Genomic DNA, 16242 nt, shown 5'->3' with positions numbered 1-16242 from the left:
GGCGCGTGCCACCCGTTTGAACAATGCGGGCGAAATAACTGCCTTATGGGATGCGAAGCTTGCGCATGCGCAGTGACGCAGACGCGCCTTTCAAAATGGCGGCGGCAGCAACACACGCGAAAGATCGATCTCCTGTATTTTCTTAGTTTTATTCTAAACAAGATGCCCCGATTTCATTTAAATACATTTAATAGCTGTAGGAACTAGTGAGCGGTATTTAGCAACATGCTATGTTAGAATAATGCCATCAAACGTGTCTGTTAAGCATATCACAGCGGACATACACGGAGGAAACATGGGGTAGAATCAAACAGGCCACAGGCTTTGAGATAGGCTGGCTCCCCAAGCTATTGCCCCCATTTAGCCCGAATGTCATAGACCTCTCCCCCCCCCCCACATCCTGACAAAGATGTATTTAGTTGTATTTTGTTATCAGGGTGATCGTCCGTTCGCAGGCCACTTTGGCCATGTGGTGTAGTCATAAACCGTCGCGGATGTTTACCCGAAACCGGGGCATCAAACAAAGAATAAGGATTCCTTAGACAACCCATTTCAAAATATGGCAGCAACAAACGGAGTGCCCAGTTATTTCAAATAAACCATGACCTTTTTTTTAAAGTATTGAAGCACTTTTCTACCAATGTGAATAATAAACATTTTAGACAAAAAAAATCAACGAATAACGCTGGTAATTCGTTGTCAAAATGAGCGTACGGCATTAGCCCAGAAGAGGGGTGGCAATTTGCATATGTGAAAGCCTATGTGAATGAGACACAGGTCCAAAACTTTTAACTAGAGACACAATATTTAAGTAGAGGCATACCCAAGCGAAACAAGAGAAAGTGTGAAACAAGCACAACTACTTTAGCCCAAGTTTTTAAAAATGAGAAAAAGCCGTAATCAGTTTAACAGTTTTATTTCAATGTCAAAGAGAAAAAAAAACACTTCACCAAAGGCGAAGATCCATCCATAGCGGCTCTGGGTCCCGTCAGCGTAGCACAAAGCTAGCGTGATCTAGGCTGCCATTATCCAAGGAGCAGGGCCAGGCGCGTGCCACCCGTTTGAACAATGCGGGCGAAATAACTGCCTTATGGGATGCGAAGCTTGCGCATGCGCAGTGACGCAGACGCGCCTTTCAAAATGGCGGCGGCAGCAACACACGCGAAAGATCGATCTCCTGTATTTTCTTAGTTTTATTCTAAACAAGATGCCCCGATTTCATTTAAATACATTTAATAGCTGTAGGAACTAGTGAGCGGTATTTAGCAACATGCTATGTTAGAATAATGCCATCAAACGTGTCTGTTAAGCATATCACAGCGGACATACACGGAGGAAACATGGGGTAGAATCAAACAGGCCACAGGCTTTGAGATAGGCTGGCTCCCCAAGCTATTGCCCCCATTTAGCCCGAATGTCATAGACCTCCCCCCCCCCACATCCTGACAAAGATGTATTTAGTTGTATTTTGTTATCAGGGTGATCGTCCGTTCGCAGGCCACTTTGGCCATGTGGTGTAGTCATAAACCGTCGCGGATGTTTACCCGAAACCGGGGCATCAAACAAAGAATAAGGATTCCTTAGACAACCCATTTCAAAATATGGCAGCAACAAACGGAGTGCCCAGTTATTTCAAATAAACCATGACCTTTTTTTTAAAGTATTGAAGCACTTTTCTACCAATGTGAATAATAAACATTTTAGACAAAAAAAATCAACGAATAACGCTGGTAATTCGTTGTCAAAATGAGCGTACGGCATTAGCCCAGAAGAGGGGTGGCAATTTGCATATGTGAAAGCCTATGTGAATGAGACACAGGTCCAAAACTTTTAACTAGAGACACAATATTTAAGTAGAGGCATACCCAAGCGAAACAAGAGAAAGTGTGAAACAAGCACAACTACTTTAGCCCAAGTTTTTAAAAATGAGAAAAAGCCGTAATCAGTTTAACAGTTTTATTTCAATGTCAAAGAGAAAAAAAAACACTTCACCAAAGGCGAAGATCCATCCATAGCGGCTCTGGGTCCCGTCAGCGTAGCACAAAGCTAGCGTGATCTAGGCTGCCATTATCCAAGGAGCAGGGCCAGGCGCGTGCCACCCGTTTGAACAATGCGGGCGAAATAACTGCCTTATGGGATGCGAAGCTTGCGCATGCGCAGTGACGCAGACGCGCCTTTCAAAATGGCGGCGGCAGCAACACACGCGAAAGATCGATCTCCTGTATTTTCTTAGTTTTATTCTAAACAAGATGCCCCGATTTCATTTAAATACATTTAATAGCTGTAGGAACTAGTGAGCGGTATTTAGCAACATGCTATGTTAGAATAATGCCATCAAACGTGTCTGTTAAGCATATCACAGCGGACATACACGGAGGAAACATGGGGTAGAATCAAACAGGCCACAGGCTTTGAGATAGGCTGGCTCCCCAAGCTATTGCCCCCATTTAGCCCGAATGTCATAGACCTCTCCCCCCCCCCCACATCCTGACAAAGATGTATTTAGTTGTATTTTGTTATCAGGGTGATCGTCCGTTCGCAGGCCACTTTGGCCATGTGGTGTAGTCATAAACCGTCGCGGATGTTTACCCGAAACCGGGGCATCAAACAAAGAATAAGGATTCCTTAGACAACCCATTTCAAAATATGGCAGCAACAAACGGAGTGCCCAGTTATTTCAAATAAACCATGACCTTTTTTTTAAAGTATTGAAGCACTTTTCTACCAATGTGAATAATAAACATTTTAGACAAAAAAAATCAACGAATAACGCTGGTAATTCGTTGTCAAAATGAGCGTACGGCATTAGCCCAGAAGAGGGGTGGCAATTTGCATATGTGAAAGCCTATGTGAATGAGACACAGGTCCAAAACTTTTAACTAGAGACACAATATTTAAGTAGAGGCATACCCAAGCGAAACAAGAGAAAGTGTGAAACAAGCACAACTACTTTAGCCCAAGTTTTTAAAAATGAGAAAAAGCCGTAATCAGTTTAACAGTTTTATTTCAATGTCAAAGAGAAAAAAAAACACTTCACCAAAGGCGAAGATCCATCCATAGCGGCTCTGGGTCCCGTCAGCGTAGCACAAAGCTAGCGTGATCTAGGCTGCCATTATCCAAGGAGCAGGGCCAGGCGCGTGCCACCCGTTTGAACAATGCGGGCGAAATAACTGCCTTATGGGATGCGAAGCTTGCGCATGCGCAGTGACGCAGACGCGCCTTTCAAAATGGCGGCGGCAGCAACACACGCGAAAGATCGATCTCCTGTATTTTCTTAGTTTTATTCTAAACAAGATGCCCCGATTTCATTTAAATACATTTAATAGCTGTAGGAACTAGTGAGCGGTATTTAGCAACATGCTATGTTAGAATAATGCCATCAAACGTGTCTGTTAAGCATATCACAGCGGACATACACGGAGGAAACATGGGGTAGAATCAAACAGGCCACAGGCTTTGAGATAGGCTGGCTCCCCAAGCTATTGCCCCCATTTAGCCCGAATGTCATAGACCTCTCCCCCCCCCCACATCCTGACAAAGATGTATTTAGTTGTATTTTGTTATCAGGGTGATCGTCCGTTCGCAGGCCACTTTGGCCATGTGGTGTAGTCATAAACCGTCGCGGATGTTTACCCGAAACCGGGGCATCAAACAAAGAATAAGGATTCCTTAGACAACCCATTTCAAAATATGGCAGCAACAAACGGAGTGCCCAGTTATTTCAAATAAACCATGACCTTTTTTTTAAAGTATTGAAGCACTTTTCTACCAATGTGAATAATAAACATTTTAGACAAAAAAAATCAACGAATAACGCTGGTAATTCGTTGTCAAAATGAGCGTACGGCATTAGCCCAGAAGAGGGGTGGCAATTTGCATATGTGAAAGCCTATGTGAATGAGACACAGGTCCAAAACTTTTAACTAGAGACACAATATTTAAGTAGAGGCATACCCAAGCGAAACAAGAGAAAGTGTGAAACAAGCACAACTACTTTAGCCCAAGTTTTTAAAAATGAGAAAAAGCCGTAATCAGTTTAACAGTTTTATTTCAATGTCAAAGAGAAAAAAAAACACTTCACCAAAGGCGAAGATCCATCCATAGCGGCTCTGGGTCCCGTCAGCGTAGCACAAAGCTAGCGTGATCTAGGCTGCCATTATCCAAGGAGCAGGGCCAGGCGCGTGCCACCCGTTTGAACAATGCGGGCGAAATAACTGCCTTATGGGATGCGAAGCTTGCGCATGCGCAGTGACGCAGACGCGCCTTTCAAAATGGCGGCGGCAGCAACACACGCGAAAGATCGATCTCCTGTATTTTCTTAGTTTTATTCTAAACAAGATGCCCCGATTTCATTTAAATACATTTAATAGCTGTAGGAACTAGTGAGCGGTATTTAGCAACATGCTATGTTAGAATAATGCCATCAAACGTGTCTGTTAAGCATATCACAGCGGACATACACGGAGGAAACATGGGGTAGAATCAAACAGGCCACAGGCTTTGAGATAGGCTGGCTCCCCAAGCTATTGCCCCCATTTAGCCCGAATGTCATAGACCTCTCCCCCCCCCCACATCCTGACAAAGATGTATTTAGTTGTATTTTGTTATCAGGGTGATCGTCCGTTCGCAGGCCACTTTGGCCATGTGGTGTAGTCATAAACCGTCGCGGATGTTTACCCGAAACCGGGGCATCAAACAAAGAATAAGGATTCCTTAGACAACCCATTTCAAAATATGGCAGCAACAAACGGAGTGCCCAGTTATTTCAAATAAACCATGACCTTTTTTTTAAAGTATTGAAGCACTTTTCTACCAATGTGAATAATAAACATTTTAGACAAAAAAAATCAACGAATAACGCTGGTAATTCGTTGTCAAAATGAGCGTACGGCATTAGCCCAGAAGAGGGGTGGCAATTTGCATATGTGAAAGCCTATGTGAATGAGACACAGGTCCCAAACTTTTAACTAGAGACACAATATTTAAGTAGAGGCATACCCAAGCGAAACAAGAGAAAGTGTGAAACAAGCACAACTATTTTAGCGGTGAGGGTAAAATGCGGACCGTTTACAAACAGCGGATTCCGTGTTTAATAGTGTTGAGGCAATGTTTTCTAGCCATTTAAGAAAGGCAGCAAAGGTTTTTTTTTTATACCTTTAAACATTAACAAAAACCGCTAATGTCTTTTCTTTAAAATTTTCAAGTCTATTTCTGTCTGGTTTTTCGCGATAAGTTGCGTGAACGCCTGAGTTAGTGTGTTTTTGGGGCTTGGATACACATCGAGGTCCTGACAGAAATAATTATGTCTGCTTTCACAAACCTAAAGTTAAACTTTAAAGCCCATCGGCGTGTGTGTGTGTGTGTGTGTGTGTGTGCTTGTGCACATGAGCACAAGCACATGGTTCAATGTAACTGTAGCAGCTTATTCCATTCATTCATTGTGCACATACACACATACACTCACCTAAAGGATTATTAGGAACACCATACTAATATGGTGTTTGACCCCCTTTCGCCTTCAGAACTGCCTTAATTCTACGTGGCATTGATTCAACAAGGTGCTGAAAGCATTCTTTAGAAATGTTGGCCCATATTGATAGGATAGCATCTTGCAGTTGATGGAGATTTGTGGGATGCACATCCAGGGCACGAAGCTCCCGTTCCAACACATCCCGAAGATGCTCTATTGGGTTGAGATCTGGTGACTGTTGGGGCCATTGTAGTACAGTGAACTCACTGTCATGTTCAAGAAATCAATTTGAAATGATTCGATCTTTGTGACATGGTGCATTATCCTGCTGGAAGTAGCCATCAGAGGATGGGTACATGGTGGTCATAAAGGGATGGACATGGTCAGAAACAATGCTCAGGTAGGCCGTGGCATTTAAACGATGCCCAATTGGCACTAAGGGGCCTAAAGTGTGCCAAGAAAACATCCCCCACACCATTACACCACCACCAGCAGCCTGCACAGTGGTAACAAGGCATGATGGATCCATGTTCTCATTCTGTTTACGCCAAATTCTGACTCTACCATTTGAATGTCTCAACAGAAATCGAGACTCATCAGACCAGGCAACATTTTTCCAGTCTTCAACTGTCCAATTTTGGTGAGCTCGTGCAAATTGTAGCCTCTTTTTCCTATTTGTAGTGGAGATGAGTGGTACCCGGTGGGGTCTTCTGCTGTTGTAGCCCATCCGCCTCAAGGTTGTGCGTGTTGTGGCTTCACAAATGCTTTGCTGCATACCTCGGTTGTAACGAGTGGTTATTTCAGCCAAAGTTGCTCTTCTATCAGCTTGAATCAGTCGGACCATTCTCCTCTGACCTCTAGCATCAACAAGGCATTTTCGCCCAACGGGACTGCCGCATACTGGATGTTTTTCCCTTTGCACACCATTCTTTGTAAACCCTAGAAATGGTTGTGCGTGAAAATCCCAGTAACTGAGCAGATTGTGAAATACTCAGACCGGCCCGTCTGGCACCAACAACTATGCCACGCTCAAAATTGCTTAAATCACCTTTCTTTCCCATTCTGACATTCAGTTTGGAGTTCAGGAGATTGTCTTGACCAGGACCACACCCCTAAATGCATTGAAGCAACTGCCATGTGATTGGTTGATTAGATAATTGCATTAATGAGAAATTGAACAGGTGTTCCTAATAATCCTTTAGGTGAGCATATATGCTATGTCTAGATCTCCTGGGGAAATCAAGAGTGTTGCCCACAAACATTGTTCAGCTTTTGGCCTAACATGGTCCTTGCGTGTTTTAAAGTTGCGTGAAGTGGAGTGAGGAGCATTCTGAACATCAAACTATTTTAAGATAAATTGTCTGTAACAGGAAATTTAGTTTCTCAATTTATTTCTTATATATTATTTTGTTAATTATTGAGTTCAAAGTTTTGTAGTAAATGGTGATATTGTCATCAATTTGGTGATAATGCGAGCCAAACATTTCTCGAAAATGACATTTGCATACAGTAAGTAAAACATTCTGAAATCATATTTCTATTTTATTCTGCTGCTGCTTACATGTTTACATCTCTGTCTCTCTCGCTCTCTCTCTCCAGGACAGTGAAAGTAGGACTATTTACCCTTGTTTATGTAGCTGTAGGATGGCCATAATATAGTTTCAATCCGATATCGATGTAATGCTTGTCTGTGATGATTGGTTAACATATTGATTGGTGTATTAATATAGCCGGAAAGTAATAAAACCCATTGCAATCAAGTATACAGTGCCTTATAAAAGTATTCAGTTATCATAATTTTACTCAATTACAAAGGATAGTTAAACGTTTTCCAAATGAGCATTTTATTGCATTTCCAAAGGCACTGTAACTTATTTCTGTGCCAACATTAAAATTAAATAAACTTATGATTTAATGTCGATATGAGATGACAAATTATTCACAAATGATACAGAGGTGCCACTCATTTCCACATACAGTAACTCATCACAATTGGGTGCCACTGTGCTTTTTAATGAAAAGCTGATAAAACTTAAAATGTGGTTCGGTCATGTGTGTAGTCTGTGTGTAGACAAGGAAACAGAGGCATAGTAGCTGTTATTTTTTTATTCCAAAGTCATCCAATTTGCTATTTTCCTTACATACCCACCCATTCACTCACTCACTCACTGACCCACCCACCCATTCACATACCCAAGTCTTCCGTAAGGTGTTTGCAGAACTCGCTGCAGAACCCAGGCTGTGTGAAGTTCCCCTCGTCTTCCACGCCCAATGTAGCCTATGGGACAATAAATAATAAGCAAGCATACTTAGTATCAAAACAGAGCAACAATGTTTTTCATTGCATACTTTCAAGAAAATATTCAGGACCTGACACACAATAAATTGTTCTGGTGACTTTCTTTTTGCAACCACTGACTTCAGCAACAATTGTCAACATTCTTACACAGTATGCATACCTGGTAAGCTGTTCTTATAAGTCTCTAGACAGTGCTGGCAGCATTCCAGGCGATACAATCGTCGGAATTGTGCTTGATAGGCCGCACTGTACAGTTTCCATGGGACTACACCTGTAGGTTTCAAATTTAAGAATGATTCATTAGAGTAAAATCCCTTGTTAATGGGAATACAAACATCCTAACTCAAAGGGTATTCAAATATCATAATATGTTTTATACCTACTGTCAAGCCACTGAAAATGCGCTCGGGCACGGAATGTTTCCCTTCCGACTAAGTCCCAAAAAAAGGTGACAAACAAGTGACAGCTTTAAAAAAGCTTTGTCACCCTCGAACAGGACTACTTCTAAAAGGATATCCTCCAGGACGTCGAGGGGGATCTGTGAAAGAAATCATACAAGCACGCAAATATTATTTTACAATAGTTCTGTAATATAACAAAAACAGACAAAAATAGCATGACTTCTACATTCCAACTCCAACTGCTTAAAATGAAGCTCATTGTTTTCACATTTTTGTAGGGTACAGCACAGTAAGCACAGAGAAAAAAAGAGAAAAACAGCAGGTTCAGCTGTAAGATCAGCTACATAAATACCTGTTCAATGGAGATGGAACCCATTCCTCCTCCTCTACCATCTGTGCTTTCAACACATTGAATTTTCCTAAAAGAAATTATATTGTCACAACTATTGTAAAACTATGACATATTGTAATGGTATCACATAGAGTTGACTCCACCTGAGGGCACAGGTGTAAAACAATTTGATCACGTTGGGCACCAGACCTGGAAAAAGGCAGTCATGATACTACCAGCTTGTCAGACTGAAAGGCTTATATGCATATGGGTCAGAACAATGCATCAGAGTGATAAATATTACAGCATCAACTTTGTAAGGTGTATCAATCCCCACTAGGGTTGTAACGGTATACCGGTATGGCGGTTTATTGTGATATTGACATGTACGATTATCATATCATGCACATTTGCCTATCCGCGGTTTGGAAAAAAAAAAAAGAAACCAGATCTCACCTGCGCTGCTGTGTATATGCAACTTCTTTCCGCTTTACTGCTTAGACTCCACCCATAAATGCACAGCGGCGAAAATGTCCGATAGTGGCTGCAAATTCTAATCTCTATTTCCCGCCGAAAAAAAAATTAAAATCTGCAGTATGGGAATATTTTGGGTATCCGAAAAATGATCGTGGGGTGGATATCCAGTTTGCAAGAAATGTGGACGAACAGTGGCCGCAAAAGGAGGAAATACGTCGAACATGTTCTCCCATATTCGCGAACACCATCCCTCCGTGAAGATAAAGGTAAGTTCCATTTATAACTTAAAGCCGTATTATTTCTGTGATGCAGAGGGAATCCCGGAATCCAGTCATGTAATTGGAGTCAATTACAGTATAATTCAGATGCCACGTAAAATGTCCAATTTGATAGATAGATGGATGAATAAATCAAAATATAGCTGTGCAGCAAATTAAATCGCGATGTGCGTCTGTGAATATACAGCGCAAAAAGGCTGCCGCTTGCTCATTAACCAACTACCCCCCCCCCCCCCCACACACACACACACACACACACACACACACACACACACACACACACACACACACACACACACACACACAGCGGCACAGATGATTATTTTGTCCTCCAGGTTCGTGTGCCGCCCCCCATAGAATCCCTCCCGGCGCCCTCCCAACTTCATCCCTTATCGTCTCCGCTCGCCCATCCTCTAGAAAAACGCTTTATTTAGATTATTTTTGTTTTCCTCCAAGTTCGTGTGCCGCCCCCCACGTGACATGAAAAAGTGCCGCCCCAGGCGGCTGCCCCGTTCGCCCATGCCTAAAACCGCCACTGCATGATGATCATGGTTTTTAAAGCGTCTGCTGTCTCATTCACTATGTGAAGACTAGGGTTGTAACGGTATACCGGTATGGCGGTTTATTGTGATATTGACATGTACGATTATCATATCATGCACATTTGCCTATCCGCGGTTTGGAAAAAAAAAAAAAGAAACCAGATCTCACCTGCGCTGCTGTGTATATGCAACTTCTTTCCGCTTTACTGCTTAGACTCCACCCATAAATGCACAGCGGCGAAAATGTCCGATAGTGGCTGCAAATTCTAATCTCTATTTCCCGCCGAAAAAAAAATTAAAATCTGCAGTATGGGAATATTTTGGGTATCCGAAAAATGATCGTGGGGTGGATATCCAGTTTGCAAGAAATGTGGACGAACAGTGGCCGCAAAAGGAGGAAATACGTCGAACATGTTCTCCCATATTCGCGAACACCATCCCTCCGTGAAGATAAAGGTAAGTTCCATTTATAACTTAAAGCCGTATTATTTCTGTGATGCAGAGGGAATCCCGGAATCCAGTCATGTAATTGGAGTCAATTACAGTATAATTCAGATGCCACGTAAAATGTCCGATTTGATAGATAGATGGATGAATAAATCAAAATATAGCTGTGCAGCAAATTAAATCGCGATGTGCGTCTGTGAATATACAGCGCAAAAAGGCTGCCGCTTGCTCATTAACCAACTACCCCCCCCCCCCCCACACACACACACACACACACACACACACACACACAGCGGCACAGATGATTATTTTGTCCTCCAGGTTCGTGTGCCGCCCCCCATAGAATCCCTCCCGGCGCCCTCCCAACTTCATCCCTTATCGTCTCCGCTCGCCCATCCTCTAGAAAAACGCTTTATTTAGATTATTTTTGTTTTCCTCCAAGTTCGTGTGCCGCCCCCCACGTGACATGAAAAAGTGCCGCCCCGGGCGGCTGCCCCGTTCGCCCATGCCTAAAACCGCCACTGCATGATGGTCATGGTTTTTAAAGCGTCTGCTGTCTCATTCACTATGTGAAGACGTGAACACATGAACATATCCAGAGCTACTCTCAAGAGAACACTTAATGATCATTTTATAATTTTATTTAAAAGAATAATCATCAAATACACTAACTGAAAACTCATAGGTGTTTAGTACAAGTGGACACATTCTCTCACCTCAGCGGTCAAGATTGAGCCCTGAAAATCTCAACATGCTTACATTTCTTCATCATAATCTGACCTGAAAAAAAGCAAAGAAATGCATGCTGCTATGATAATCTCAGGAAAATATTAACAAACATGACCCTGCACATATTGCTCTCCCATATATGCTGTTAAAGAGGAAGGACAGTTTGATTTATTCTTGTCTAATATAAAGAGAAATAACTTATTCCTTATTTTGTTCAAATGGGAGATGCGCAGCTTTATTTTATTTATTTTTCCCCCAAAAGTTAGACTCATACTTCCATAAGTTTTTTTTATTTTCATTAAAAAAAAGTTTGTTACAATAAACCATGTTCATCCAAAAACCATATCTCTTTTTATTCATTTAAGGGTCATTGTAGCTGATGATTATACTAATAATAATGATAGTTTAATACCGTATACCACGAAACCGTGATATTTTCTGAGACGATTATCATACCGTGAAAATCTCATACCGTTACAACCCTAATCCCCACCTTCAGATCAGATCACTAAGACCAATTAATCTGACTCCATTAAATTATGCTGCTGTTTGTAATAGGGTCAGTGGTGGCCTAATGGATAGGGAAGTGCACTTGTAATCGAAAGGTGCCACTGAAGTACCCTGAGCAAGGTACCACCCCCAAGCACTGCTCTCCTCTGCAATGTCATGGTGTCATATAGGTTAAATGCAGAGTACACATTTTGTTGTTGTGCACTGTGTGCTGTGGTGTGTCAATGACAACTAATCACTTCACTTATATGCCATGCACTACGAGGCATCACAGAAAATATTTAAAAAGTATGACACAAAAGGAATTGTATTACTGATTAATGAATAGTTTGTTTCCAAGTTATAAATAATATAATAACCGATACATTAGATGTTAAAAGTTATAACACCCATAAACAATGACAACTGTATTACATGAAATGGTTGCCAATTGTTAAATGGTTTCCAAATTTGCGACTAAGAGAGCCCATGCGGCAATCAATCAAATGAGTCAATCAATATATAAACAAACAAACAAATACGGAGGAACAAAACATAAAACATGCACCTCTGAGTCTCTGATTTCCGATCGGGCACTTGTGTGCTCCAGATGTGGTAGTCCCCAGCAGTCATCACTGCACACTGGTAGATCTCCTGTCATACATATCAGACCATGCATGAAAATATTAACCAAATAAGTGTTTCACCACATTTCTGTGATACTGAGCCATCTTATGAAGCATATAACACTTTCTTAGGGTGGCTGAAGGTTGGTATACATTTAGCTGCAGATCAAGTACCCACTGCAAACATACATAAGTATACATATTCTAAAAAACATGGATGTGTTAAGGTTTTTATTAAGTTGTACAACCAGGCCCTCAAAAAATATATATTGTCTTCATACCAGGGGATGCTGCAGTTGTCATACCATGAGCTGGTGCTGCTGTTGTTGTTTGTGCTTGTTCGGCTGGTGCTTCAGCTGGTGCTGCAAAAAAGCACATTTTAAACCAAATGATTTAGAATGAGTTAAATCGGTTGTACTGCATGCATTTCTCATCAACGCTATGCTGTCTAGCATTTCTGACAGATTTGTAAGTTATAGCTTTATGATCTTTCAAATTGCAAAATAAACATGAGGAATCACCTACAATTAAAAGACAAATATAACTTCACGGCACCGGACAGCAAAATTACATAAACATGACATAAACATGACATTACCACTAATAATTTAGAATGAGGGTGGAATACATACCCAAAACTGTCTGACCATTGGAATTTAACTGTATGTCCACTCCTTTGCCCAATCTCTTCTTCATGCTTTCTATGGTTCTTGAATTTCTAGCATTGTTGTAGTGACACAAAATATTTCGCATCAAAAAGACATGCGATGAGGGAGTCATCATGTTGAGAAAATGATTGTTTTTCCTCATTCCAGCTGGAAGAGCACACGGGCTGTTGATCCAACCACGTAACTCTGGGACCAGTTCCACCTTTCGCAAGACATCCCTGGCATCTTTTGAGTTTGCCTCATGAAATCTATCATAAAGAGCATAATGCTCAGACGATCCAGTTATAGGGTGGCCATTTTCATCAGGAACTGGCTTCTTGGTGACTAGCCATGGCAAGCTCACTTTTATCTGTCCAGTAGTGGCACATCTGATGTTATCTTCAGTAGGCTCAAGTAACCTACCCCCATGAGGTTTGAAGGGTAATGATTCTGGATCTCTTAGGTTGGTATGTGTTGCCAACCCTCTCGCAAAATCATATAATACAATGTTTGGAAAATGTTTCATCGACAATAAAAGGTCAGCAAAGTCCCGGGGGCTCTCAGCCCTTATGTTGAACTTAACACCATACACCACAGCACAAGGACAGGTGACCACAGCCCATCCACCTGTTTAAGGAAACTGTAAATCAGAGTGCAACCATTCCAAGTAATGAAACTAAGAACTGTCTGTAAAAACGGTCTCTCAGTAATAGAACACAACTTACCAGAAGCTCCCCAGATCTGTGAAAACACCTTATCATAACTCGCTCTGTTCTTCATTTCTTGTTGAAGTCTCGTTACCAGGTCCATCCGTGAGCCTTTGGGGTCTATGCCACACTGTCGGCACAGAGCACGCACAGCTTCCATCTATAATGAACATTAGTATAGTTGGTCTGGCGTGGTTCAAAAACACACATCTTTGACAAAACTGACAAAAATTGACTTAAGTTCAGTACCTTGAGCTTAAGAAGTTCATCAGTCAGTCGGTCCTCTGTGAGGTTAAACTCAGATTCCTCCTTTGCACTACAAGCAGAATACACTTCTTTGTATTCAGTGTTGAGTACAACATCCCTATCTCTTGTGTGAGGACCAATCCACGGAGCCCAACTATGGTAACTGGGATGGACGACAAATGGGTTTGACTTGTTGCCTTTAAATGATGTTAGAAAATATTATTAACATAACAGTACATTATTCCACGATAAACAAAGTAAATGCTAGAATACTGTCATCCCACCTAGAACATTGTGCGGACTGTACTTACTTGGGACCAACCCACGGCTGATCATTTCAAGGGAAACCATCTCCCAGAAATTTTCAACACTTACCTTTCCATCAAAAGTCTGAGATGGTTCCTCAATGCTGCTCACTAAGGAAAGCAAGACTTAAGTAAGCATGTTCCAAACAGTCATAGCTGGATATGTGGTGCTTGAAACAATGTAAGACTAAGAAAATGAATAAATGTGTTCACTTACCAGGCATGCTAAAAACGCCCTTCTCATGAAGGTCCATCACAACAGATACTGGATGATAACCACACGATACACAAGCATATGTGTAACCGAGGTCTGACAGTGCTTCAAAGCTTAAATAAGCCTGCAGGACCCTTTCCCTGGATGGATAGGTTTTACCAGAGGTCTTCTCCAACACATCCATGGCACTCCCTACTGCCTGATGAGTCTGTGAAATTGATGTATGACATTTAAAGGCTTTACAATATATTATTTTGATAAAGTATTCGTAATTGTTTTAAATGATTAAAACAACAGAACATGGTTCCTACCTGAAGTGTATTGCGTAGAAAATGGCACATGTATATGGACAGAAGTGTGTGGTCATCGAAATTGTGGACACCATCAGTCCACTCCTGGTATCGATATGCCATACCACACCTGTAGCACCATTTTCTGTACACTGAAATTCCTAATGGACACAAGCACCAGTAAATGTTACACATTTATCTTTCACCATTTTACACTGTGACATGTCTCTATACTTTGCACAGTACTAAAAGCCAGTGTATGAAATTATCTCAGTAAGCATACAAGTGTGAATTGCTGGGAAGGAGGCTAAGCTGCTGATAGTGGAAGTCATGGCTACACTGACATTTACAGTACATGTAGTGAGTAATGAAATGTTAAAATATCGATAATAAATATTTAAATAAAGAGAGAACATACCTTCTATGACATCAGTGATTGTTAGGATTTTAGCCTTAGATGTAATCAGCACAGGTTCGCTTAGAGGAGTGGGCTCTAAACATTCTGAGCAAAAGGTTTCTGATGGTATGAAGTGCACAGGGAAATGAATGGTCTTGACCACGTCTGAGGGGAAAATCGCAGGCAGTTTCTTCTTATGAAAAATGTATTGAACCATCCGCGACAGATTTTTGCCTTCAGGTGAGTATGGAGCTCCTTCTTCTAGGTCAAAACTTTCCATGTCAATTGGAAAATGTTCTGTGATGTTCTCCTCCACACTTCTGGTTTTTCTGAAGAGTGCCTGGTCTGTTTCAAATAAATGCCACTTGGCAACATATTTAGGTATGCATGACTGCCTTGGGTTCGCGCAAGGACAATGCCATGAAATGATTTTAGAATTGTACCTTACCACCACTCTGCCAAGCCGGCTGTAATAGGAGATAGTTGACTCGTATACAGAAATGTGCTTTTTGTAGGGGGGTCCACACACAGTCACCAGACAGGACAACGGGACTCCTGCATCATTTGCTTCTCTCTGACGTACCAAACACCTTTCCTTTTTGTCTTCCCCAAACCACTTGTCATGTACCATCACCTGCAAAACATCCTCTGTAAGTGATGGAGTGTCCATTCTGGCTGGAGGGCAGTACACGAGGGACTGAATGTGGTGGCACTCAAATGGACGAAGGTTTGACCTCTCTGCAAACTCTGCATTAATTCTGCAGATATCCAGCTCACACATTGTTTTTTGTTCAGGACCCCATGTCCTTTTAATGACACGTACTGGTGTGCTGGGTGCTATAAAAGACTTTGCTACTGCAAACACTCCATTTGTGTAATCAACACACTGAGCACTGAGGTGGTTCTGTGCCGTAATGTCCATTTTGATGGGAGTGTGACGTCTTCGAAGATGTATCCGTAGGTTCCGTCTATTAAGGATTAGGCCACAGCTAGTACACTTCACTGTTTTCTGCTTTCTTTGGGTGAGGGGGTGGTAGTGCTGGTGCTGCTGAGGAGCCAGGATCAGAGGAACATGAAGAAAGTGAGGGGTGGAGGATGGGGACTGGGGGAGGGGGACATGCAGCTTCAGAAGCAGTAAAGGAGGGAGCAGGAGAGGCGGGAGGTGACTGATGCGCTTCCGTTGTGGTTGGCTTGGTTTCACTGATGCATTGGGATACATGATGTTTAAACTGGTCTTTGCGTATTATTGTTTGGCTGCAATAAAGACAATGAAAGTGTCCTGTGGGTCTGCAATAATTGTTGCATTTGCTGATGAAGAAACCTGCAAGACGGCAACATGAAGACCAA

At 41.9% G+C, this 16242-nt stretch overlaps 1 protein-coding gene across 1 annotated transcript; it reads right to left on the bottom strand.

Moving 5' to 3' along the window:
- Positions 1-7572: 7572 nt before the first annotated feature.
- On the bottom strand, positions 7573-15958 carry LOC140587739 (uncharacterized; the record flags this gene model as incomplete). The annotated part of the gene is made up of 14 exons (XM_072709266.1): positions 7573-7748; positions 7930-8040; positions 8153-8307; positions 8523-8589; positions 10962-11025; positions 12032-12117; positions 12371-12451; positions 12722-13363; positions 13462-13603; positions 13693-13886; positions 14001-14105; positions 14212-14416; positions 14520-14659; positions 14917-15958. Coding segments are annotated over 10 exons (2649 nt in total), but the record flags the coding sequence as incomplete, so codon positions are not given.
- Between the last annotated feature and the right edge of the window lie 284 nt (positions 15959-16242).

This window comes from Paramormyrops kingsleyae, chromosome 2, assembly GCF_048594095.1.
Source record: "Paramormyrops kingsleyae isolate MSU_618 chromosome 2, PKINGS_0.4, whole genome shotgun sequence".
In the NCBI taxonomy this organism is placed as follows: domain Eukaryota; kingdom Metazoa; phylum Chordata; class Actinopteri; order Osteoglossiformes; family Mormyridae; genus Paramormyrops; species Paramormyrops kingsleyae.
This window is presented reverse-complemented; position numbering and strand designations above follow the sequence as displayed.